The sequence below is a fragment of the Ischnura elegans genome, chromosome 13 (assembly GCF_921293095.1).
Source record: "Ischnura elegans chromosome 13, ioIscEleg1.1, whole genome shotgun sequence".
In the NCBI taxonomy this organism is placed as follows: Eukaryota; Metazoa; Arthropoda; class Insecta; order Odonata; family Coenagrionidae; genus Ischnura; species Ischnura elegans.
The window spans coordinates 9,026,399-9,051,333 of NC_060258.1; the positions used below are offsets into that span (position 1 = coordinate 9,026,399).

Genomic DNA, 24,935 nt, shown 5'->3' on the forward strand with positions numbered 1-24,935 from the left:
CGATGTATTTCTTCTCACACGATCGGCAGGGGATTTCGTATACTCCTTCAATTTGAAGTGGCGTCCTATCCTTGGCATTTCCGAGGAGGTGTCGTACTTGGGCGTGTGGTTTAAAAATGGCTTTAATGTAAAATTTCCGGAGGATGTTACCGATCTTATCCGTTGTTCCTTTCACGTAGGGGAGGAAGGCTTTCTTTTGGTTAATGATGTCTTCTGCATTTTGGGAATTGTTCCTGTTGTCCTTGTTGATAATCATGCACCTGAAGATGATGATAATTCATCAAAACCTGGGTCGCGCTAAGTAAAAAAGCAGTGGTATAAGTAATCGTGTAATATCCAAGAAAATTTATGCAATCCTCTTTTCTTAAATTGGTACATCTCCTACGTCCGTGATATTGCAGTCAAGGACGCCGTGGATTACCAGAACCGCTCGTTCCTGCACCCACCCCAGGACGTTGGCATCAACCTGCACCACTCTGCGGCCGACTCCCCACCCGAGCGCTGCTTCCTGCCCAAGGCCAACATCCACACGTGGCGAGGTCACACCAAGGGCATCTCGGCCATCCGATGGTTCCCAAAGACTGCCCATTTACTCCTCTCCTGCAGCATGGACTGCCGAGTCAAGGTCTGTATTACTCACGGTAAAACCTCTATGCAGTGAACCTCTTTACGTCATAAGCCTCCATACTTCATACCACCTCTACTGTCCCGTCTGATTTACATGTAAATTTATAGGCAAACCTCTTTGTAGTGAACCTCTTTAATTCGTAAAACCTCCACTTATCACACCAAGGAGACACCCCCGAGACAGCCAAACCACCACCGCAAATCATACCGAGACAACTAGAGACCATTAATGCAGCCGCGATTATGCACACGGAATGACATTTTCACCGATAAATGTTTCACCCTTATATTTTTTTTGCTTATACACCTTTAATATGCTGTAGTTTTCACATTAACCATTAGTTATCCCCATTTTGTTCTATATGAAAGTATACCCAACATTAAATAAGAAAAAGGTATCCTTAACTATCCTAATCATTTTAAATCACTGTTGAATTAAGAAAGCTCACATTGTTTTCTCTCGAATCGTGGTAAAGTGATAGCACTTGTTTTCTGTAATTATTAAATAACAAATACATGTTCACTAATGCATAAATGTTTATTTAAACACTTAAATGTAATGGTTTAAAAGGCAGCAGTGCCTTTCATTTCCAAAGTATATGAAAAAATGGTGCATATCACCAAAACCTCTCTATAATGAACATCTACATACATCAAATTGCCCAAATTTTGGTCCCCTCCATTACGATGTAAAGAGGTTTTACTGTTTTTTTATTTATTGGGGATCAGGTCGGTGGCTAGAGTGTTGGCTTCCCACCCCGTGGACCTGGGTTCAAATCCTGGTGGAGGCAGAGAATTTTCATAGACTGCCCTATTCCTTCTTGTGTGTTGTGTGGAGGAAATATCATGTGCAGCTCTCCGTCCGTCGGATGGGACGTTAAGCCGTGGTCCCCTTGGGGCCTTTTGTTAAGAGCAGGCTGATGCTGACACCGGGTTTCTCTCCACCCTTACCAGGGTTCCCACTCTTCCGTGAAAACCTTAAAACCGTGAATTAGCCGTGAATTTCGTCTGCCGTGAAAAAACCTGGAAATAGCCGTGAATCTCGTCATAAAACCTTAGAAATCTCTCAAACTCGATTGTAGAACTACGAAGGACAGATTAAAAGAAAAATCGATGCTTCGATCACGTTTCAAGGTGGAGTCACGTGCAGATACAGTCCATGCATTAATCTGCACACGTGTATTCGAAAGCGCAATTATTAATTGGTCTGTGTGTGCCACGACAGCACATTGACCTTAAGCCTGCGATTGAAAGTTGTTTACCCTGTTGAAAAATCAGGCACTACTTCTTCACTTCCCTGCTCTCTCCACTTTCCCACTCACACACTTTCAGCCGGACATGAATTTTGCTAACTATAGGTGACGTCATGAGAGAGAGCACTTTCATTGCTGCGTTTGCATTCGAGGCATCTGTTGCGTTTGTTACATTTTTAGTTAACGTGCGGCCGATGATTGTTACGTGACCAATATTACTGCCTAAAACGGCCTACCAACAGACCGTGAATTTGATGACATTTAGACCGTGAAAACCTGGAAAAAAACCATGAATTTTATAATGTAGTTAGCGTGGCAACCCTGCTTACGTCCATACCCTTCCCTCATGGCGCAAATGGCCTCAGCTGTCCATCGCCTCCTTTAAAATACCGTACTTTATTTATTAATTGAATGCAGTCCATAAACAGCACTAGGCAAATTACATCGGACAGAGAATAAAATGAGAATAATTTAATATCCCGATTATCTGTGCTAATTATGGGGAGAGACGGCACGAATAATCAGAAAGCACGGATACCCCAAACTTTCACTTTAATGTCTTGTAATGTTCATAATGTAAGTAAAAGAAAAAATACATTATTATTTATGTAGTTATTCTGTTATCTTAGAGTGCTTCCCGCGCTATAGGAAAGGTATTTAAGGAGAATAAAGCGAGATTGAGAAATTTACTAGACACATATCGTAAAGTGCACAGAACACTTGGGTGTCCCTGAGAAGATGCAATCCGCGCATCTCCTTGGTACAACTAAATCCCCTGCGGCAAAATAATGGTTTTTCTGGTCCCAACAAAGTCATTGTACAGAGGTTTTACTGTTGGTAAAATTGTTATGATTGAAGGAAACAATTTTAAGACATAAAGATGTTACAAAAAACAAGATAGCATCAGTAAATGAACATGTACAATTGGATTTTAAAATTTTAGGATGTAAATTTTTTCTTTTATTTTGAATATTATACAATTGAAGCAGAATTATTATGTTCTGATATCATTTTGATATACAGTTGAAAATTTATTTCGAAATTATTTATTTAAAACACTCCTGTATCATTTACTGCATTATTATGTTTATTGGCATACATTTTGCTATTTGATGGTGGCTCAATTCTGGTCCTATCACCTTGGAGACCACCTAAAGCTCCTTCTATTGTTTTTTTGTATTCAGATGTAAAAAAAATGTACGAGTAATGAATTATTATTATATTTTTATCACCAATTTGTATGAATCGATATTCAGATGTACAGTAGATTCCGCTTAATGGGTCCACCGGTTACTTGGGGCAGCCGCTTAATTGGGGCAGATCTTGAAGAACAGAACCCAATAGATAGGAATATCCCAGAGTATTCTCCGCTTAATTGGGACAGCATGCCGCTTTATTGGGCCATGAGTCGGCCACATAGACTCTATACCCATGGCAAAATTAAAATTTTTTGTTTTCAGAGTACTACTTTTTTATATTTCCCTCCTTTGATGTACTCTTTGTTTTTTCACAAATGTTCCTATTCTTGCCCTATTTTGAAATCTCTTATTGATAAACTATCCGTAAGGGGATAGGACTTTTCTTTAATAGGACTTAGTTAAAGACATTCATTCAGCATCGCCCGAGGCTGTGAGAAATATTTTCAGCTAAATTGTTATAATTCTTAAAAATGATAATAAATTTACTAAACTCGCTGATTTATTAATCAAATTAATAGATTAACAAACTTATGTTCTATAATAAACATTCTTTAGTCTTCTTTCCATCATTTCAACGTTTGTTTATGCCCATGTACGAGAGGGTTCGCCTAATTAGGGCAGCCGCTTAATTGGGGCAAAGTGCACAAGTCCTGATATGTCCCAATTAACCGGAATCTACTGTATTACCATAGTTAGTGTTAATCCCATGTGACAGTTTTGGTAAATTCTCTTTTTTTCCTTCCCTCGATCAGCTCTGGGAAGTGTACAAGGAACGCAGATGTGTTCGGACATATTACGGACATCACCAAGCCGTCCGAGATGCTTGCTTCAACAATACTGGCACCCAATTCTTATCCGCTGGTGAGTTCCTTTTTCTCATGATAGCTTCAATGAGTAAAAAAATGCGGAGTTGTTTCAGACTTTATTTGGTGAAACTCTTTGCAAATTGGTAAATTAAAAATTACGGGCAATTTTCCTAAATATCATTAATTTACATTATGATAAACTGTTTTCAATAAATTTTTGTGCCATCTCTAGGTCTGATCTGAAGTAAATATAAAATGTATCTGTGCCTATATATGTTCCAGCTTACTTTTTTGCTTGTCTTTTGAGTTCAAAAACTCAAAATTTGTGTCAAAAACTGAATGGTTTAATGATGGCATTGGAAGCAAATCATCTGTAAAAATTAATCGAAAAACGCAGTACTTTAAATCTTTAATGATATAAGCTAATGTTGCAAGTAAATACAAAACATTACAGGAAATATGATGGTCAAAAAGTAATAGAAAACGAATTCTCAATTGGCCGTACAATTCTCCCTGCTCGTCCACCTTGCGAGTCAGAAATGTCACTGTGTTGGTGTTGCTGGAAGGGGGAGGAATTCCCCTCAGGGACCAAACACCAGTCTCTCAACCGCAAAGCCCAAAACACACGCACATTCACTCACAACAAACATTCACAACAATATCCTTCGTGGGGCCTGTCCCCTACGAAAAAATTGTATAAACCTGTTTGAAATTTTTATACATTCTTATACGTTGCCATGGTAATGTATAAGTAAAATAATGGGAAGTAAGTATAAGTAAGTATCTGTGGGAACACACGCACTCAATAAGCAGTCACTCGCACATTCACTCACCTATAGATGGCTTCAATGTTCCGGGAGAAAAATAATTGCTCCAAGACAGCATCGTCTGGGATCGGCAAGGGGACAAGGAAATTATGCAGCCGATTGAGAATTCGTTTTCTATAATTTCTGAGGCCGTAGAAGCTCAACCCCCATTTTTTGCATATGGTAAAAAAATGTTTATTCCAATATAATATCGCATGGAGACAAATGGAGTATAAAACCTGACGGTCAGAAATACATTTGTCTCTGCAAAGTGCTGAAGAATATTGTTGAGGGTAAGGAAAATGAGGGTATTACTGAAATTATCTATGGTGTAACAATTTGCTGTACAGGAAGGTAAATATTACAGATACATTTCAAATTTGTTCATCTCTCTAAAGATGACAACAGAGCAATTGAAATAACACAGCAATAACATTCATATGATGATAGTAATGAAAAAATATCCAGAAAAAAAACAGATTTAATGCTAAAGCGTGAATAAATTGAATGCCCTCTTATTTGAATTGTTTTGATGATTTTAAAAATGTTCGGCGATAATCGATAAGTACTGAGTATTGATTGATTCTGTGGCTGAGCGGGAAGATAACTTGAATTAAGTTTTAGACTCAGACATGTTATTGTAGCGAAAACAGTGTCAATTAAATTTGTGTAGACCTGAGGGATATGTGTATTATTAATTTTTGGAAGTTGCTTAATTTAATTTTATCACTGTTACTGATTTTCCACTTGTAAAATGTACGAACTTTCTTGTCTTTTTGTAGGTTACGATCGTTACATCAAACTTTGGGATACGGAGACGGGGCAGTGCGTGAATCGCTTTACAAGCCGCAAGATACCATACTGTGCCAAGTTCAACCCTGACGATGACAAGCAACACTTGTTTGTGGCTGGCACGTCGGATAAAAAGATCATTTGCGTAAGGCATTTCCCAACTCTGTGTTTATTAGTATTACTATTATTATTCTAAGGGCGGTTTTTTTAAAAGGTATAAATATTTCCGTCACCACCTAGTTTTATTCATCAATATCATCATTATTCTTTCATTTTCATTCATTCATTTTCTTTCGTTCAATGTCTTCTCCATCGCCCTTCCACTCTCTGAGGGGAACGGCTGCGCACAGGGGAGGTCCGCTGAAGGGGCTGGTTACCGTATCCTTGGACCCCATCCCTCTGTGCATGAGGCCCCCCCCCTCTCCGAGTGGCGATGCCCCTGGAAGGCTCCGCCCTTGTTGTTATGCTCTTTCTTTTATGGCTCCGTCCTCATGTTCAGTATCAGGTCTACGGCTTCCATGTCTTCTAACTCACACAGGACGCCGCCCTGACACCACATGTCAACGAAGGAATTCACATTACTCTTGAACTTGTGGTAATGGTATTCCCTGGTGATCCTGCCTTTGAATCTTTTTTCAAAATACTCTGCATATTTCGGAGCCGTTCGTTCGTTCTTTTTGACTGCCGTAAAGCAGTGGTAAATGCTGGCCTTCGCTTCGGATATTATATAGTTGGGCAGCGAATCGCATTTTGCGAAGCCGCCCTTCAGAGGAGGAATTCCTTTGTGCAGCTGCAAGGCGTTTCTGAGGGTTTTGCACCCCGTGACCTTCAACTCCGTGTGCGTGTGTTTCTCTTGCGTAGTGCGGATAAGGCTAGGCATGTTTACCAGAGGAACGAATTTGCGCTATATTGAAATTGCGTCATACGAGGCATGGGTGTATATATAAAGGGTGTTTGAGAAGGAATCAGAAGTACTTCAGGAGGTGTTACCGGAGACAGCTATAAGCATTTTTGTACTGTAAATATGGGGTTGCATCTCCTTAGTTACTGAGCTATGGTGTCGCAAACATTTTTTTGAACTTTGCAGTTACCATCAAAACGGTTTTTCTTGGAAAATCCAGCCTTTTCAACAAATTATTTAGAATTCTGGACTTAAAAATGGGATTGAATAATAAAAGTTGGATGAAAATGTGCGATTATAATTGTCAGAAACAATCTTTGAGCTCAATTAAACGAGAGCTTTGAGGGAGTAACTACTATGCGATTGTGCTTTCTCACCCATTTTGACATTAAGGCTGGTCGTACACTGGAATCGTATTCAGGCTGCTTCACGTTCACGCGTACTCAAGAGGCAAGAAGGGGCAACAAGATGAGCAGCTACAAGGGTAGGGCTCGTCCATTTCAAGCGAACTTGCGCTGCCAGTGGACGTGTGTATTCGTTACAGACATACCTGAGTTGGCTATGTTTGAAAAGCAACGTTATCGGTAAATATGGATTTCGAGGAATCACACATGCACATGACAGTACTTACCTAGTAAGACATCAGATGATAGCTGGTAAGAAAAGATCTTGTTGGGTGAACCCAATTTATCAGAAGAAGAGGACGATGGGCGAGTACAACCATTTGCATATGGATTTGGAATATGAACCGTCAATGTTTTTTGACGACTACCAGATGACACAAGTCACTTTCCGTTATATTTTGAATAGTAAAGAGAAAATTATAGACAAAGGAAGTCGAAATACAAGCATTTACGAGCGACAGATCCAATTAAAACGGGATGCATAGCGAGAGCATGACTTTGCCGGAATCTCCTTGCAAGTTGGCGCATGCAATGGACACGGGTATGTCTGACTCTGGGATATGGGATTTGCCACGCAAAGCCACTCGTTCACGGTTGTATAGCGTGAGCACAAATCCGCCTGAGTATGCTTCCAAAGTACGACCAGCCTAAGTCATTTCATGAGATGTAGGCCATTTCTTTTTCCCCTTTTTAACACGTTGCGTACTGGGGTATTTAAATTCCTAGGAGTGCCGATTCTGGGAAATATGTGCCTATTAGGGTGTAATGCCTTTGGTTTAAACATGGTTAAAAAGCTAATGTTTAGAATATAACTTTACCCAATCAAACGTTATGATGCATCAATTCATTATGAATAACAAACAACAACTGAAAACGTCCTTACGATTACGTATTGCACGCTTTAAAATTGTTTAGGTTGACGCGCCTAAATGACGAGAATCTTTGTCATCCGTCCGGAACGTTCGGGAAAAAAATGACGAGAATTCTCGCCATCCGTACGCAACGTGTGGAGACTGAATAACTAGCATATCTTTTTCCATGTTCAAATCAAAATCTTCTTCTGATTCTAGAATCACCAGAACTGACCCCTCCTTCATCCAATACCTCATACAAACGCTTATTTCAATTCTTTTCTCATACCTAGTCGTAATCTCTGGAATTTCCTTCCGTCGTTCACAAAATAGTTCTCTCTCTATCTATTTTGATAGTAAAGCTTTTTAATTATTACCTCAGAGATAACTTAGTCAATCCTCTATGTTATTTCTACTGAATAGATACCTTTTTCTCAACTTATACGCAACCAAACTCTACAAATGAGGTACCAAAATGCACAGAATTTATCAGGGAACATGCGACAGCATATCTTACTTCCTAAATATTGCTATTGTTTCCTAAAATTGGTTTAAAAAAATAAAAAATATAATCGATTAAAAAAAATAATAATCGATTCCGGCAAGATTGTCCTCATCCCAAGAATACAGTTAACGCCATCGGATCCCACCATGCCTTTTAATTTGGCTCGCAGACAATTTCCCATTAAGGTTTCCTATGCGATGACTATTAACAAGGCTCAGGATCAGACTTTGCAAAGAGCTGGCTTATTCCTGCCTGACCCTGTATTCTCTCATGGCCAACTTTATGTAGCATTCTCTAGGGTGAAATCTTTTCAAAATATTTTTGTAAATATTAAGGAAAACGCTAAACAAGTGTTAACAGAGGATAGTGTAATTACTTCCAATGAAGTGTTGTCCTCTGACCTCAATTTGTACATGAACATTCCAATTACCCTGCCTTTTTTTCTACATTTTAAAATTAGAAACGCGCCTATCCCTCTGTGGACTTGCATTGAAAAGAGCGGGGGAAGCCTGCTGGGAGCGGGCACATCGCGCTTGTAAATTATATTTATTTTTATGATGTGTTATCATACCATAAAAATTAATCATTGTCACACATCATAAAAATAAATATATAAACTACCGACGTAAGTTAACTCTGAGATAATAATTAAAAAGCTTTCAAGTGTCAAAAGAATAGAGAGATGTATAACAATGAGTATTAGACACAAAATTAACCCTTTCCTGTACCCTATCATAACTGACTGGAAAATAATAATAATAATATTTATTGTTTTTGGAAAAATGTCCATTAAGAACATAAGATGAATATCACATACAAAAGAGATCACAAAATAAACTTGTACAAAATGTATAAAATATTTCCGAATGAAATTCAGCACAACTAACACATCAGGGCATAGAAATGAAACCTTGAAGTTAACTCAATCAATCATAGCAAGAAAACCTAAGTATGCACGTATACCCATCACAACATTTAGGGTAGAACATGAGATAATAATTAAATAACTAAATAAGTAGAACATGAATAATGCTAAATCATTTACTCCAACAAATATGATATTCGATTTCAAACAGACCTGAGGTTAATGTTATAAAACATTAATTATGAATAGTTGAAATCTCAATGACGAACAAATAAATGCACACTTAACAAGTTTGAAAACCAGTAAATACTTGAAAATAGTTGAATTAGTTGAAATCCTGGGTTAAGATTCCCGCAGTGATTTGTGGTCTTATCGTTGTTGCTGTTGTCTTTTTTTTTCTGCAGTGGGATATCCGTTCGGGTGAAATAGTTCAGGAGTACGACCGTCACTTGGGAGCCGTCAACACCATCACGTTTGTCGACGAGAACCGGAGGTTTGTCACCACGTCTGACGACAAGAGTCTTCGTGTCTGGGAATGGTGAGTCGTGACCCCTTTTCGTTGTTCTTTGTTGGAGGGAGCCCCAGTTTAACTTCCGCGCAGAATGCAGTGGGTCAATATGTAAGGGTGCAGCGGCCCGCCACCTCGAAAAGTGTCGCGCGTCGCACGCTTCGAATTGCGCGTGGGTTCTTGCCCTTGGTGTCGGGAAGCGAATAATCACTCACAAACGTATTTGAAGTTTTTGACCCAATGTTTATTTCCATTAAAAACCCATTTTCCCAAATCAATTCAAGCAAAAGGCATGAAGTAATAGTGAATATGTGTGTCCAGAATAGCCAAAATTAAGAATATTACCAATGTCTCGGGAAGGAAATGAGCTGCTGGTGATGACACGGGTGGATAGCGAGGCGCTTAGGTCGCACGGGCCAGAAGACCCGCGCTTAGACTCCAACTGAGGGCTACATTGCTGACTGACCACTGACGAGTGACCAGTGACTGATTATGAGTTACTGAGTGAGTCCCTGAGTGCGTGAGTGACAATAGCATCTCCACCGTGTCATTATATAGGGAGGTGGAACCAGGATGTTTTCGTCCAAGAGGAAGGGGAGGAGGAAGGTTAGGCGTTCTTGAAAGTGAAAATGTGCAAATCCCGAGGCATAGTTTGTCATAGCTGGCTATTCTGAGACGTCACACAACACCATATTTATACATATTTTGGAAATGGAAATCTTCCATTTCCGGATCACTACAAATATGCTGACAGTCCCATTGATCATGGGTAGAGATACGCGAAAATCTCACTTTCATTTTTATTTTATTGCACTTTCAATAACAGTTTATCGCATTTTGTAGCGTCTATTTTTTTATTTTCATAATGAGGTAGATGACGACAAGATGTAGTGAAACACAGTTAATATGACAATATACAGAATATTTTAAATAATTATGTTGTAGAACAATAATAAATTAAGGAATGAGACATATAGTAGCGATTATCTTTATTCATCCACGGCGAGGATTGGCCCTCGCGGATGCTGTATACAACACATTTATGAAAACATTCAATACAACGAAACATACAAAACATGTACATTGGATTAAAACATTAGAAACACATACATTACAAAGATTACATTTAAATTTACATTTAAAATAAAAGAGAAGAAAAGTCCAGCTCAAAATACCCATGAATTGAGTACAGTGGATAATTGCACAGCCACTTTTCCAGCACATTTTTCAGTCTAGTGATGCTCACTGATCTGGCTTTGCTGGGTAATTTATTAAATAATTTTACTCCCAAATTGTCAGACTGGTTGTTGGTCTTAAACAGCCTACAGTAATTAGTATTTAGGCTATTTTTAGCCCTAGTGTCATGAGAGTGGATGGTGGATCGAATGGGGTAGGTATCTAAGTTATCTTATAGTGGCAGAGGTGAAGCTTGACCGCGCCCACTTGTGGTTCACGCCCACGTAGATTCAGCCAGCCAACTAGCAGCTGGCCAGTCGCTCACATGCTTTAAGCGGTGAGTGTCGGCGGAGCATTTAAAACTGCGCTCGGCACGAAATGTACGAATTTTGCCGTCGAAATGGCAAATTTGCGTAAAAATATCATAAAATTCCAATCATCGCATCTATGTCGCATTTATCGCATTTGCGATTTTCATGCATCTCTAATCATGAGTAACTCTTGTTGGAGTATACTTTATTAACAAAATAAGTCCTAAAGATCCACAGAGGAAAAATCATTCGCCTTGACCGGGATTCGAACCCGGATCCCTCGATTTCCGGCCGAGTGCTTTAGCATGTGACTACGTAGATTTCCGCGGTGTTCAGGTTCCAATTTCTCCATATTTCCGGTGCAACCGCGTCGGTTTGTTGGTGATGACAACAGTTTCGCTGGTGATGACAGCAGTGCTAGCGAAACTGTTGTCATCACCAACAAACCGACGCGGTTGCACCGGAAATATGGAGAAATTGGAGTGCTTTAGCAAGTTAACTTGTCAGCGCCCAAAGTTTTTTTTTAATTCGCTCATATTTCACTTTTAAAAAATATGATACATGTGAGCTCAACACAATTCAAACTGACTGAATAATAGAGGAAACCTTCTACTAAGTATGTGCACCGAAATGTATGCTAAAATTCACATATTAAATGCATTGCAGGAGTATTGGCTCAGCACTGCACTGGGTGCCATATGGCACCCGTGGGCGTTGACTGGTTAAGCTACCGAGGTGTCATTCTTCCCTGTGGATATTTGCGGACACTACCGGACATAGAACTATTTACATAGTGCCCGTTGTCAAATAAATTACAGATTCGAGCATAGAAGTGCAGGATATTTACATACGACGGATGAGTTTTTAAACTGTATTAAGCAACATAATTTAGTGTGATTTTAATATTTAATTTGCTTCAAGGGCAGAAAGGTTTGCATAGCGGTACACTAACTTAATTTGTCCGATAGTGTCCACAAATATCCACAGGGAGGAATGACGCCTCGGTAGCTTAACTGGCTAAAGCACTCGACCGGAAATCGGGGGATCCGGGTTCAAATCCCGGTCAAGGCGAATGATTTTTTCTCTGTGGATCTTTCGCACGATTGTGCATTGCGGGTGACTCCTGTTAAAAGTTATCACCGCGGCTAGTCCCGGTATACTTTAAACTAAAATAAGTTCTTTTTTGTGTATGTATAACGTGGTTGCAGGGCCTGGGTGGAGTTCGGAAAGGTGTTGCCAAGGTTGCGTTTATGTTTGATGTAACTGTTTTGTTTTGTTCTTGGTGTAAGTGCACTTTATAACCTCTTGTGAATAAAAGATTTTTTGCGAAAAATCCACAGAGGTAAAATCATTCGCCTTGACCGGGATTCGAACCCAGATCCCTCGATTTCCGCGTGTGCTAACATTTTTGACATTTATTGTGTCATTTTCCTCGTTCTTGTAAAAGCAAGAAAAACTATTTTGTGGTTTTAGTAGTAGTAATTTTGGGGGTTTTAAAACTCTTATCTAATTCAGTAATCACATAAGTTTTGGGGGATTTCATCTCAGATCAGGTGATCTCTCAGATATCATCATTTAAAAATCTAAATTCTTGAAGTATGTACTCCAGGGGTAATAATTTTTTCTTTCGATTAAGGCAATAAAAAATGATTGGAAACCAACCTATTTAGACAAAAAAATGATTGCGTGAAAGGAGCACCTGCACATGGCATCAACACTTTCATGTCTTGGTAGTTAACAGACATGGGACAACTATAGTCCGCTCGGCAAACCACACAGTCAAACAGGCTGTGACACTAACAAATTCAGCTATAAAGACATACAGTACTCAAAATCTCACCAAGAATGACTTCATTGTGTGTTTCCGAAAAACCTGGTCAATTTCTAAAATCACTGCAGTGTCTTTAGAAGAGAATGACATTAGTGTCTCGTTTATGCATCCACATGGTCCATCGAAATGTTCCACATGGCCCAAAGTAGAAGAAAGACTTATGTGAAGTGCCATTGAAAAATACTCTATGCTAATTGCGACTCAGTCACCATTTCCAGTCAGTAGCAGTGGGTGTTTGCACACATTGGATGCCATGGAAGTAAACAAGATTGAACTTGCTTTCAGTCAATAGATGTAACCAATCATTCAGATATGAACTTTTCACTGTTATGAAGGCTAAGTATAGAGAAACGTCATCTTTTTCTCCCTCGAAGATATGCAATCTTGATGTAATAGAGTCGAAAACATGCGTACATTTGACATGCCTTAAAACAAAAAGTATAAAAATACTACCTTTTTTCATTTTTTTAATTGAAAGCAGAACATTTAAACTACTCCCTGAGAAATTTTAAAGAAAATAAAAGGTAGCCTTTTTTTAGTAATAAATTGTTAAATAATGACTCATTTTTATTGTTTAAACAAGTCCTATTTGTTTATTATTGCTTCAAATTACTTGCAAGTTATGCCAGAATGTACATAAATGACTTTTCTTTAAAATGATACAATAACCACTGATTTACGGGCCATGGTTCCTTAGTAATCAGCATTTATGTGATTTTTCATTTTTTACTCTGAGGCCTGACTCTGCAATTTTCAAAGGATGGTAACTTTATAATGGTCCAGTTCTGAGCTGAGATAAAGTGATCATTATTCATCATAAGGATACTGCTTTCATATATATAACTTTCAGAGAAATCGGTGATGGCCACCTGACATGATTTGAGATGAAATGGCCCTTTTATGTTTAATTTTGTTAAATTTCTCTCAAAAATCCTGGAATTGTGCATGAATTTTCTGCTTTTACTGGCTTGAAACCCTTCCCTGTCCTCTGTGGCATTTGACCACCTAATGATATGAGGAGGTCAACAGTGTAGCAATATGGATATGTGGACTACGCCACTCACTTGGTCACCCTTTAAAACCTCTGGTGAGAGACATCTAAAGGTAAAGGTATTTTAACTTTTTCAAGTATACCGGGGCTAGCCACAGTGATAACTTTTACGGAGTCACCCGCAATGCACAAATTGTGCGTAAAATCCGCATAGAAAAAATCATCCGCCTTGACCGGAAATCGAGGGATCCGGGTTCGAATCCCGGTCAAGGCGAATGATTTTTCCTCTGTGGATCTTTCGCCGTATTTTAACTTTTTTTCATTTGTGTGTTCCCTGAACGACTTGTCTGTCACCTCTGTCGCACTTAAAAACCTTAAAACAATTTATCCTTTAAAATCTTTGGTGCAGGACGTGTATAGGTATGTTAAACCTTATGTGTCGAAGGTCAGGTGGAGACGACAAGCATTTTGAATCGCAGAAGACCTAGCATCAGGACGGCTTACGCAAGGGAAGGGAAGTGAACGCTGATGTAGCAATTGTCTGATGCATTCAGGCCCGTGATCCTGAGACACCCAGCTTAGCGAGTCCTTAGGGCCACTCCCCATGCAATAAAGCCCGACCCTCCCACTCATTTATGACCAACCTCACCGCAGGAATACGTTGCATAGTAGTTACGTTTTCAATAGTTTTTTCAATGATTTATTTTGTTGCATACTACAATTTTTTTATACTTTGAAATGAAGTCTTCATTTTGGTCTGTGCGTACGCAATTTTAAACAAAATTTTAGCATTTCTAATAACGTACTTCTGGATTCATAGTCTTAGTACCTTGTGTTCACTAACTTTGTTGTTATCAATGCTAGAAATCCATTTTAAATTCCACAATGCTTAAACAAATGTAAGTTATTCGTACAGATTAGAAAATTAAAAGCAAATTTTGGTTTAAAATATACTGCTAATGCAATAAGTTGACCGTGGACTCGTGCTAAGATAGGGTTAGAGGGTTAGTCTAGCGGTCGGGGTAAGGGACGTTGAGCAGGGTCCCATATCGGAGGGACGAAAATACCAGGGTAACTCTATCATAAATAAGAACACAATACATAGAGGTTTAAAATATTCTCATGCTACTCGTAGCACGGAAAACGTTTTCCTATCTCAGGCGCCAGCAGGCAAGGGTCAACCCTCTTTAGTGCAATCCTTCTTACAGGGTTACTGGCAATAAATGTGGAGGGTATTTTCTAGTGATGGGTCGATTCCAGAATTTTATCGATTCCGATCCCGATTCCGATTCTGAGATTTCGATTCCGATTCTACCGATACCGATTCCATCGATTCTGATGCCATAGGCTCCAAGAAAAATATCACTTAATTCCAGGCAACAAGAAAACCACATAAAAAAATATTACTCTGTGAAAGAGTCAGTGACAAAAGCATCTTTCATATCATCACTATGTAATTAAAATATAATAGCTAAATTTCAAAACGGAACATACCTGAAAAGTGTTGTTACATGATAGGTATTACTTTAGAATATTAGCACTCATGTTTAAATTTAAAGTAAAAGTATCTCATTTAATATCTATCTTTTATTTATAATATCTTATCAATATCAATAATGTCTCACAAATTTAGTCTCCTTTTACAGACTTTAAAGTTTTGCTCAGAAAGCAAAGCATCTTCCCTCTGTCAGCATAAAGCCTGTTGCATTTTACATCACATATTTTTCCTGCAGAACTAAATGTCCTTCACTGAACACAGGGGATGGCAGTATGGCAAGAAACCTCTTCGCTAATACTTTCAGCCTTGGGTAGGAGATACAAGTCTTCCAGTATTTCCCAGGGAAGGAATTTGGTGGTGAATTCATCTCTGATAAATAAGCTTCCACTTCAGCTTCAACAATGTTTGCTATGGTGACTTTGGGTACTTTTCCAAATGCATCACTGTATCTTGACCATATACCTGTCACAGGCTCCTTAGTCTGCATTTGCTCCTTCGGAAGATAATAGGGATTTCCAAGTAGCACTTTTTGATCTTGATTCGAGTTGAAAATTACTTACGAGGGTGGAGTCGAGTATGATAATTTCTGAACCAGGCATTAATACAGCAATGCATACTACAATATATTCTACTCCAATTTTCTATGATGAATGTCTAGCGTATTGTAAGAAGGAAAATATAATGAGGATCGTTGATGGTTATTGTCAGAAGTAGGAGACAAATGAAAACTAATGTCTCTTCAACAGTTCCATAGGGAAAATTGAAATTAATTAACCCCAAGTAATATGTCAACCATATATATGTATCCAAACTACAAGGGAGAGCCCTGAGTATAGTAATTTTCACAGCTATAATAAAGATTACATACTACATCTATGAATCATGCAATATTTGGCCCTTTTTGGCCAAATTCTCAAGCAGAAAAACCAATTATTCTATATGCTCAGCCAGCAGGTTTTGACGTATCCATGTTACAGTATTGCTGCTGCAGAAAATTGCCATTTGCTACACACTTGTGTGACTGAGCAAGTACTTTCCTACCAAAATTGCAAGATTTCGGAGACTTTGGAATTTTTATTAAAAATTATATCAACGATTTTTTTGTATCTTGAATCTTCATGGAATTCAAGTGGACGAAGCAAACAAACTATAGAACTAAACTTTAGTTTTGTAGAGCCAAAAAAATTCTATACTTCTCACGTCATTAAATCAACCTTAAAATCTCTTGCTTTTTTAAGTTCAAGAAAGAAACTAAACGCTACAAATGAATACCACATCGGACGGACGCAGTAATAAAAAAAGGCTAAAAGAGCCTTGTGGTGTCAACACTCCCCCTTCCGCGCGACTCACCTCGGCGAAGGTGGAAAGGGAAAAAGGGTATCGATCGTTGCCTTTCACGAAAACAGTTCATTTTTCTCTCTCTTAAGCATGCTGACTTAATCTCTTCACTTTACTTCAATACCCGAGCCATATTTCTTATGCGTGGGATGGTTACGAAAAATATCCAATCATTAGTATTTTCACTCGAGTAATGCGCTAAATGGTCCAGTCGATCTATACATAATCCTTTTTAACATCCTCAATTATGTGTTTTAAGTCAATGAAGACGATTATTCATGCTTTAAATGACGATTTTCAAGGCTAATGTTTTAAAAAACTTGAAAAATCGGCCTCAGTTACCGAGCCTCAGAGTTCCGCGGCGTGTAGCTCAGCCTTGACGCGCGATTGAGAAATCGCTCTTATTTCCTTCGTCACAAACTTTTTTCCAAGATTTCTAATTAGTACACTTTATAAATCTCTACTTTATATTGTGATTCAAATTTTCCGAGTTATATTTTTCGTAAACGAAAGATAATGTCTACATTTATGTCAAATTTCACGTGAAAAACGGGTCGGCCATTTTGCGTTGTAAAAGCAGACAGATGAGAGCCAAAATCCTCAAAAGTCATTGAAAGTACAGGCAAAGCACCAGGTCAAAGGAATATTGCGTTTTTTATTCCATAAAACTCATACCAACGCAAAACCACCTGGATAAATTCAAAGATTTTTGAGGAAAAACGATAACTCGCGTGGCATTGAAATATTGGTCATGTTTGGGCCACTGTATCTCACTAAAGGGTCGTATTTATGTAAAATGGCATGTAAATCTATATCTGGTAATGATTTATCAGTATTTACGCTAATTTTCATATCTCTATCCCCAAATAGGTCATTTTGGACTTTATTCCAGCTTTTTCCGATTTCGGAACAGTATGCGCCGGGTAGGAAGACGATCGGCCGCCGCGGCTGGCGTAAAGGTATTCGGCGCCCACGTCGTCACGTGTATTCGGCAAGCTGAAACTACCAGGCCAAGGCATTAGAAGGACCTATATAAGGGCCATGAGAATGACTTATCGGCTTTAAAAACTGTATTATTACATGAGTTTCATGATAGCGCTTCCTGTCGGCAGATTGCTGGACTTACTAGCCTCGAAAGCACTGTAACCTTAACTACTCGACTCGACATTCGTAATGCGACTCGAAACGCTCGAGTCGAGTACTAACTACTCGATCGACTTGAATTTTTGAGTACTCGCACATCCCAAGAAGATATGTGTTTTGTTATTACGATTACGTGGCGCGAAAATTCTAATGACTGTTGGAAATGCGGTCGTTTATTTTGTTGTTTGAAGTACTACTGGAATCGGAATCGATTTTTCGCCTTGGCAAGTACTCGTTTTCGATTCCGGTTCTTGGCCGAGAATCGAGGAATCGAACCGACCCATCACTAGTATTTTCATAAAATGTAGCAACTAAGAAAAAAAAACAATACAAAGATATTTTTTTGCATATCCATAAGTAGTTTTTTTAAATTGATGAGGTTAAACTGGTTAATATTGACAAAATATTTTTACGTTTACTGAAATATAAATCTAATATAGTAAAACCTCTTTACATTGTGACAGAGGGAACCAAAATTTGGGCAATTTGATGTATGGAGGTTCACAATAGATAGGTTTCAGTGATAGGCACCATTTTTTCATATCATTCGGAAATGAAAAGCACTACTGTCTATTAAACCATTATATTTATGTGTTTAAACAAACAGGCATGCATTAGTGAACAGAGAGGTTTACGATAATCTTAAGCTACTCGTAGTATGGAAATCATTTTCCTCTTGTAGGCTCTGGTAGGAAAGGGTTATATTTTTTTCCTTTTGTGCTGTCCCTGAACGACTTGTCTGTAATAACATATTCTCTCTCTCTCTCGTACTCATCCAGGGACATTCCGGTGGACATGAAGTACATTGCCGACCCCAGCATGCACTCAATGCCTGCGGTCACGCTCTCGCCGAATCAGAAGTGGCTTGCGTGTCAGAGCATGGACAACAAGATCGTCATCTTCTCAGCCCTCAACCGCTTCAAGATGAACCGCAAGAAGACCTTCTCGGGACACATGGTCGCCGGATACGCCTGCACGCTCGACTTCTCTCCGGATATGAGGTTTGTGCACTACTTGCGACCCCAACGTCTACTGCTCCCCGCAATGTAGGGAACGCCAATTACAGTAGATTCCGGTTAATTAGGACATATCGGGACTTGTGCACTTTGCCCCAATTAAGCGGCTGCCCCAATTAGGCGAGCTATCCTGTATATTGGCATAAAAAAATGTTGAAATGATAGAAAGAAGACTAAAGAATGTTTATAATGCAACATAAGTTTTATAAACTATTAATTTAATTAATAAATCAGCGAGTTTAGTTAATTTATTATCATTTTTAATAATTATAACAATTTAATTAAAATATTTTTCACAGTCTTGGGCGATGCTGAATGAATGTCTTTTACCAAGTCCTATTAAAGAAAAGTCCTATCCTCTTGCGGATGGTATAACAACAAGAGCTTTCAAAATAGGGCAGGAATAGGAACACTTGTGAAAAATAAGAGTAAATCAAAGGAGGAAAATATAAAAAATATAGTACTCTGAAAACAAAATATTTTAATTTCGTCGCGAGTATAGAGTCAATGTCGCCGACTCATGGCCCAATAAAGCGGCATGCTGTCCCAATTAAGCGGAGAATACTCTGGGATATTCCTCTATTGGGTTCTGTTCTTCAAGATCTGCCCCAATTAAGCCGTTGCCCTGAGTAACCGGTTGACCCATTAAACGGAATCTATTGTACATACTTTAGCAGTCTGTTTCCCAGGCAATACTCTGCACAGGAGAACGCGTATCTTTCACTTGTTATTCAAAAAAGACGTGCGGAATTTGGATGATATTACGTGCAATATCGTTGCTTAATCCATTTAGTGCTATCCTTCTTCCTGAGGTACAGTCGAAAAATGTGGAGGGCATTTTAATGAAATGTAGCAACTAGGAAAAATAAACATTACATGTATAGTTAATTTTTTAGATATCTTTAAGCAGTTTTTCTAATTAGTGAGATTAAATTGGACAATAATCACAACACTTTTATACGTTTACTGATATATACAGTGGAACCTCGTTAAAGCGAGTACGGGCTATAGCGACACCCCCACTATTACGAGAGATAGCCGATGCACCGTCAATTGACCCTATAATAAGCGTGTTAAAAAATATCTTTTATGTTCTTAATGGAAAATTTGTCCAAGAACAATAAATATTATTATTATTATATTGTTGCGCTCTCCGAACATTATTAGACAGCTCCAACTAACATTCGAGTGGCTTTTTCTCAGAAATGGTAAATGTTAGAGATAAAAGGTGTAATGGCAATTTTGTAGATAATCTCCTGATGTACAATTTTGGTATGAGTAATTTTTATTGTAATACATTCTAACTGTTTGGCCAAAAATGCAAAAAAACCCATTTTTGTGACCTTTAACCGTGAATAAAATTTTTTGCACACACGGGATTGATGGGGACTTTTGAGGATTTTGTCAGAGTGGTATTCCAAGCGTTCCTGTAAAATTTTCAGCTTGTTGGGAATTATTCAAGGGCCAATATCTACAGTGGAACCTCGTTAAAGCGAGTACGGGCTATAGCGACACCCCCGCTATTACGAGAGATAGCCGATGCACTGTCAATTGACCCTATAATAAGCGTGTTAAAAAATTCGTTTTTACGAGACCCTTTCGGCGTTGGCTCTTGCCAAAGCGAGGGTTTCACCGCCGGAAGACTTTCATCAAGACTCCTTAACCTCTGTCATTGCTAGCGATCTGTTAGAAATGAAGTTAATGGAGTGCTCAGTCTCAAATTTATGTGGTAAACTGTCGTTCGATAAATATAATGATTGACGAAACAATGCTTTGCATGATTTTTATTTGGTGTGGCGCTTATAAATTGTTGGAAGAAGTAGTCGTTGTTTGAGTAAGGAAATTTAGTGATGCAAAAAAACATCGCCTTTTGTCTGGATTTATGCTTACGTTTATCGGATAGATGTTTATCTGTCGCCGCACCACTCCTGTTCTTGTATATCTGTTCGCAACAGGTATATTGGCTATTATTTGCTCCACCTCCGGTAAAGCGACAATTCGCTATAGCGAGTGTTTATTAGTGCACCGTGGGGTGTCGTTATATCGAGGTTGCACTGTAAGTTTTTTTTAAATTTCCATGTCCTCAAATTTAACAACAGTAACGTAAAAGCCGATATATCGGCGTGCCGCACTAAAAGGGATAAAGAGTACATGTTGCACATGAATTAAGTAACACTATCAGAAGGAAGAATACGGTTAGAAAGAAGCACTTTAATTTATTATTTTTACTGAAACCTCTTTGTTGGTGTGTTCATTGAGAAATAACCCAAGACGTGTCCACTCGAATCATTCCTTTATTAGGTAGGTCCGAAAACAACTGAGATGAGAACCGATCGTAGAGATGGGTGTGGTCCCCTAAACTTTGGTTGAAGAGTATTTTTTTATGAATAGGGCGCCAGGTGCATACATTGGATGCACCACCACGTTAAGGTACAAGATCACACTGACTGTCGGCAAGTTGGATTTAAGCAGACTCACGAATAATTTACTTATAAATTTATCCCTTAACCAGTGACGTGAAATATTTGTTGCACTACCAGTGACGTGCGGTCTTGGAGACCGCAATAAATCAAAAATTCATAAAATGTTGCAACGCTATCGTTATTGTTTTGTTCAATTTTTGTTTGAATGCTTAACTATTCTTAAACTTATATTAATATTTTTACACCCCCAATACGAACCAATTTGTCAAAAAAAATTGTGATTTGAAGCAGAATCAAAAAACTGATGCCAAAAACACTTGAGTTATAATTATTATATTTATGTAACAATATTTCGCCAGATTCAAAAAAGGCCTTAAATGTTTAAGTTGGAAGGCTAAGTAGTAAGTAGCTATGAAATGTATCCTGCTTATTCCTTTTCTTGATGCATTCTTAGTAAGTGACGTACGGTCTCACAGACTGCTAATCGAATTGAAATTCAAATTTACAAAATTTAATAAAAGGAACATTAATTTTTAAGAGTGGGATGTCCTTGTTATGCAAAAATATGAAGCTAACGAGAATTATAGATATTTTGAAAATATTCATAATTTTAGAAATGCAGAGGTCTCTCAGACCGCACGTCACCGGTTAAGGGTTAATATATTAATTTTACTGAAAGTTCTTTGTTGGTGTCTTCATTGAGAAATAACCCAAGACGTGTCCATTCGAATCATTCCTTTATTAGGGAGGTCCGAAAACAACTGAGATGAGAACCGATGGTAGAGATGGGTGTGGTCCCCTAAACTTTGCTTGAAGAGTATTTTTTTATGAATAGGGCGCCAGGGGCATACACAGGATGCACCACCAAGTTAAGGTACATCACACTGACTTTCGGCAAGTTGGATTTAAACAGACTCACGAATAATTTACTTATAAATTTAATAACACTTCAGAGTCATTTGGATATTAACAAAATTATTGGCACCATTCCAAAATTTGCCGTCTTTTAGGTTGGTTTCCTCTAATGTATCCCACAAAGGTCACGCTCTCCAAACATTATTATCTTAAATTACTTGTACGATTGTGAAACAAATGAAATAAAATATGGCACCTGTCCATGGATGCCCACTCACAAAAAAATATTGGGGGGGGGCCAAAACCGGGGATCTTGCCATGGGAAATTTTATATGTAGTGGAGTTTTAAGTTTTTTTAAGCATTTTAGAAGAGTCATATGATCAACATTGGAACCCTGATAACTTTAATCTCGATATGTGGACACTCCGGGGAAAATCGACAAGCCTGACACATTTTTTCCTCACACCCATAATGAATTTTTGAGGGGGCTCGGGCCCTCTCAGGCCCCATGGAGTCGGCGCCACTGACGGAGGGGACGAAAGAGTCTATTGGGGCTCAGTACAGCAGTCATTCCAAGGAGAGAGAACTCCACCATCTTCAAAGGGCTAGAGGGTTGGGGAGAAATTGTGTCACGAAATTTTAACTAACACTAAGTCTAAGTTTCCGCTGTGGGTACCAAGTGAAACTTTCTCCATGTGCTTAAGTTGACATTCCACTTATAATTTAATAAAAGCAATTTCTTAGGAAAAAATATGATGAAAAGTGAGCATTTCGCATTTCATAAAATTTAATTCTGCATGATGGTTCTATTTTCCATTATTTAGTGTATTTTTTCCGTGAAACTGCGCTGAAATCTAAAATAAAACAAGAGTTTAAAATAGCCTTTTCAAATAACCCTATCAAAAAAGAATCAAGTTCTCTTTTATCTGCTACCACCTTTATTTTATACTGGAGACCTTGACACACACTACTCATTACACGCAGTCAACTTGACTGTCAGCGTCTCCTTGGGTTTCTCACGCTGTTCTGTCCCTACAATAGTTGCCAACTGATTCTCTGATTGGATGATTGGTACAAATTAGCAGCCCAAACTGCGATAGGTGTGGGAATTTGGATAAGTGGACGTAAAGGTAAAAAAAAAGATTCATTTGGAAGGAAAAATCTGAAAACTTTAAAAAGTCGATTAGTTTTCGAGATGTATCGACTTGAATTAACGTGGGAGCCTTATGGGACTAAAACTTTTTCGATTTTATTCTGTATTTATAAATGTCTCAGGAACATGATGTTCCCTGGTCGAAAACTAGATTTTTTGGTGTGGTTGTCATTGCGGTAAATTGGTATTTAGTATTTTTTTATGATTTTTTTTAAAGTGCCCAATGCTTTTCTTATGGGACTAACTTTGGCATTTTTTTGACCAACTTGGAATGACAGTAGGACAAATTCCTTGAAACCCAAGATACTAGATTTTTTGCTTGGTTTTTTGGCTATCTTGGAATTTTCATTCGTCGAAACAATTCCGAGGAATAAATGATTTCGATTTTACATTGTTGAGATGGGCGAATTTTCAATCTCGGATTTCGGCCTTGAGACTTTGGCAGGTGTAAGTTTGTTGTTTTTAATGTTTCGCCTGCAGTCCAGCAGGCATCTTTAGGTCAAAGTGCTGATTATCTGGGTGGTCCATCTCATATTTGAGAATCCAGACAAGCTGTTGGCTGTATTTGGAGGTAGAGAGCTCCTAGGATATCAAGAAATTCCCTGAGGAAACCACATTGACAAATCATTGGTATTTCCGGGAATTGACTCATTTTTCTAATTATATTTTTGGTGTTAAGCTATCAAAATGTTGTTAGTAATATATTTTATGCATTCATGTTCATGTAAAATGCCTTTATTTTTATTTAAAAATTATTTAAAATTTTATTTATATATGCCTAATTTTATTTAATATTTTCTTTGAAGATTATTGTAATAGTTAATATAACAGTGTGTTTATGACTTATTTTTACATTTTTTTTTTGGTATATCTTTAGTAAAGTGTTATTGTAATAAGTTTTTTGAAATTTTTTCCCATGGGTTATTGTGAAAGTGTAAAATAAATTAATAAATAAATACAGTAAAACCCCTTTACATTGTATTGGAAGGGACCAAAATTTGGGCAATTTGATGAATGGAGGTTCACTTTAGAGAGAGGTTTTAGTGATAGGCACCATTTTCTCATATCCTTTGGAGTTGAAAGGTACTGCTGTATTTTAAACCATTATATTTATGCATTTATATAAACATGTGAGCATTATCGCATGATTTTTGTCATGATTTGAGAGAAAACGATGTGATCTCTTGTATGATCTTAGGTTTTCCCGGCGTATCAGTTGCAGAAAAGTTTCTCGGGTTTTCCACCGGTTGATGTCGTCCATGTCTCCCAACGTTTCGATCCGCGACTTGCTGATCATCCTCAGGGGATCTTCCGAATGAAAGAATGAAGAAATTTTCCTTATATATACACTCCATCCAAGTTCAGATGTGACCTGATTGGTTCACGCTTGTTGAGGTTTTCCCGCCATTTTTGTCGTATATAATAGACTTCATTATTGGTCTCCAAGCATTGCTGATTTGGAAACCAGTGTCCCTGTTGAAGTTGTTGCAGTTGACGCGGATCTGAATGGAGGAGACGAAACTGCTATGCCGAGCTGTCGGAGGAGACGAAACTGCTGTGCCGAGCACATGGCTACTGGGACCGCCTTGTCAAGGAAGCCATTCAGATCCGCATCAACCGCAACAACTTCAACAGGGACACTGGTTTCCAAATCAGCAATGCTTGGAGACCAATAATGAAGT

The 24,935-nt window shown here is 38.3% G+C and overlaps 1 protein-coding gene across 1 annotated transcript in view; it reads left to right on the forward strand.

Annotated features, from left to right (window-relative positions):
• Nucleotides 1-24,935, forward strand: part of LOC124170144 (pre-mRNA-processing factor 17) — a 43,886-nt gene that overhangs the window by 17,973 nt on the left and 978 nt on the right. Inside the window, exons 5-9 of the mRNA XM_046548835.1 lie at nucleotides 402-625; nucleotides 3,832-3,940; nucleotides 5,474-5,628; nucleotides 9,414-9,547; nucleotides 18,585-18,806. Coding sequence (XP_046404791.1) covers nucleotides 402-625; nucleotides 3,832-3,940; nucleotides 5,474-5,628; nucleotides 9,414-9,547; nucleotides 18,585-18,806 — 844 coding nt within the window. The remainder of the gene's footprint in view (nucleotides 1-401; nucleotides 626-3,831; nucleotides 3,941-5,473; nucleotides 5,629-9,413; nucleotides 9,548-18,584; nucleotides 18,807-24,935) is intronic.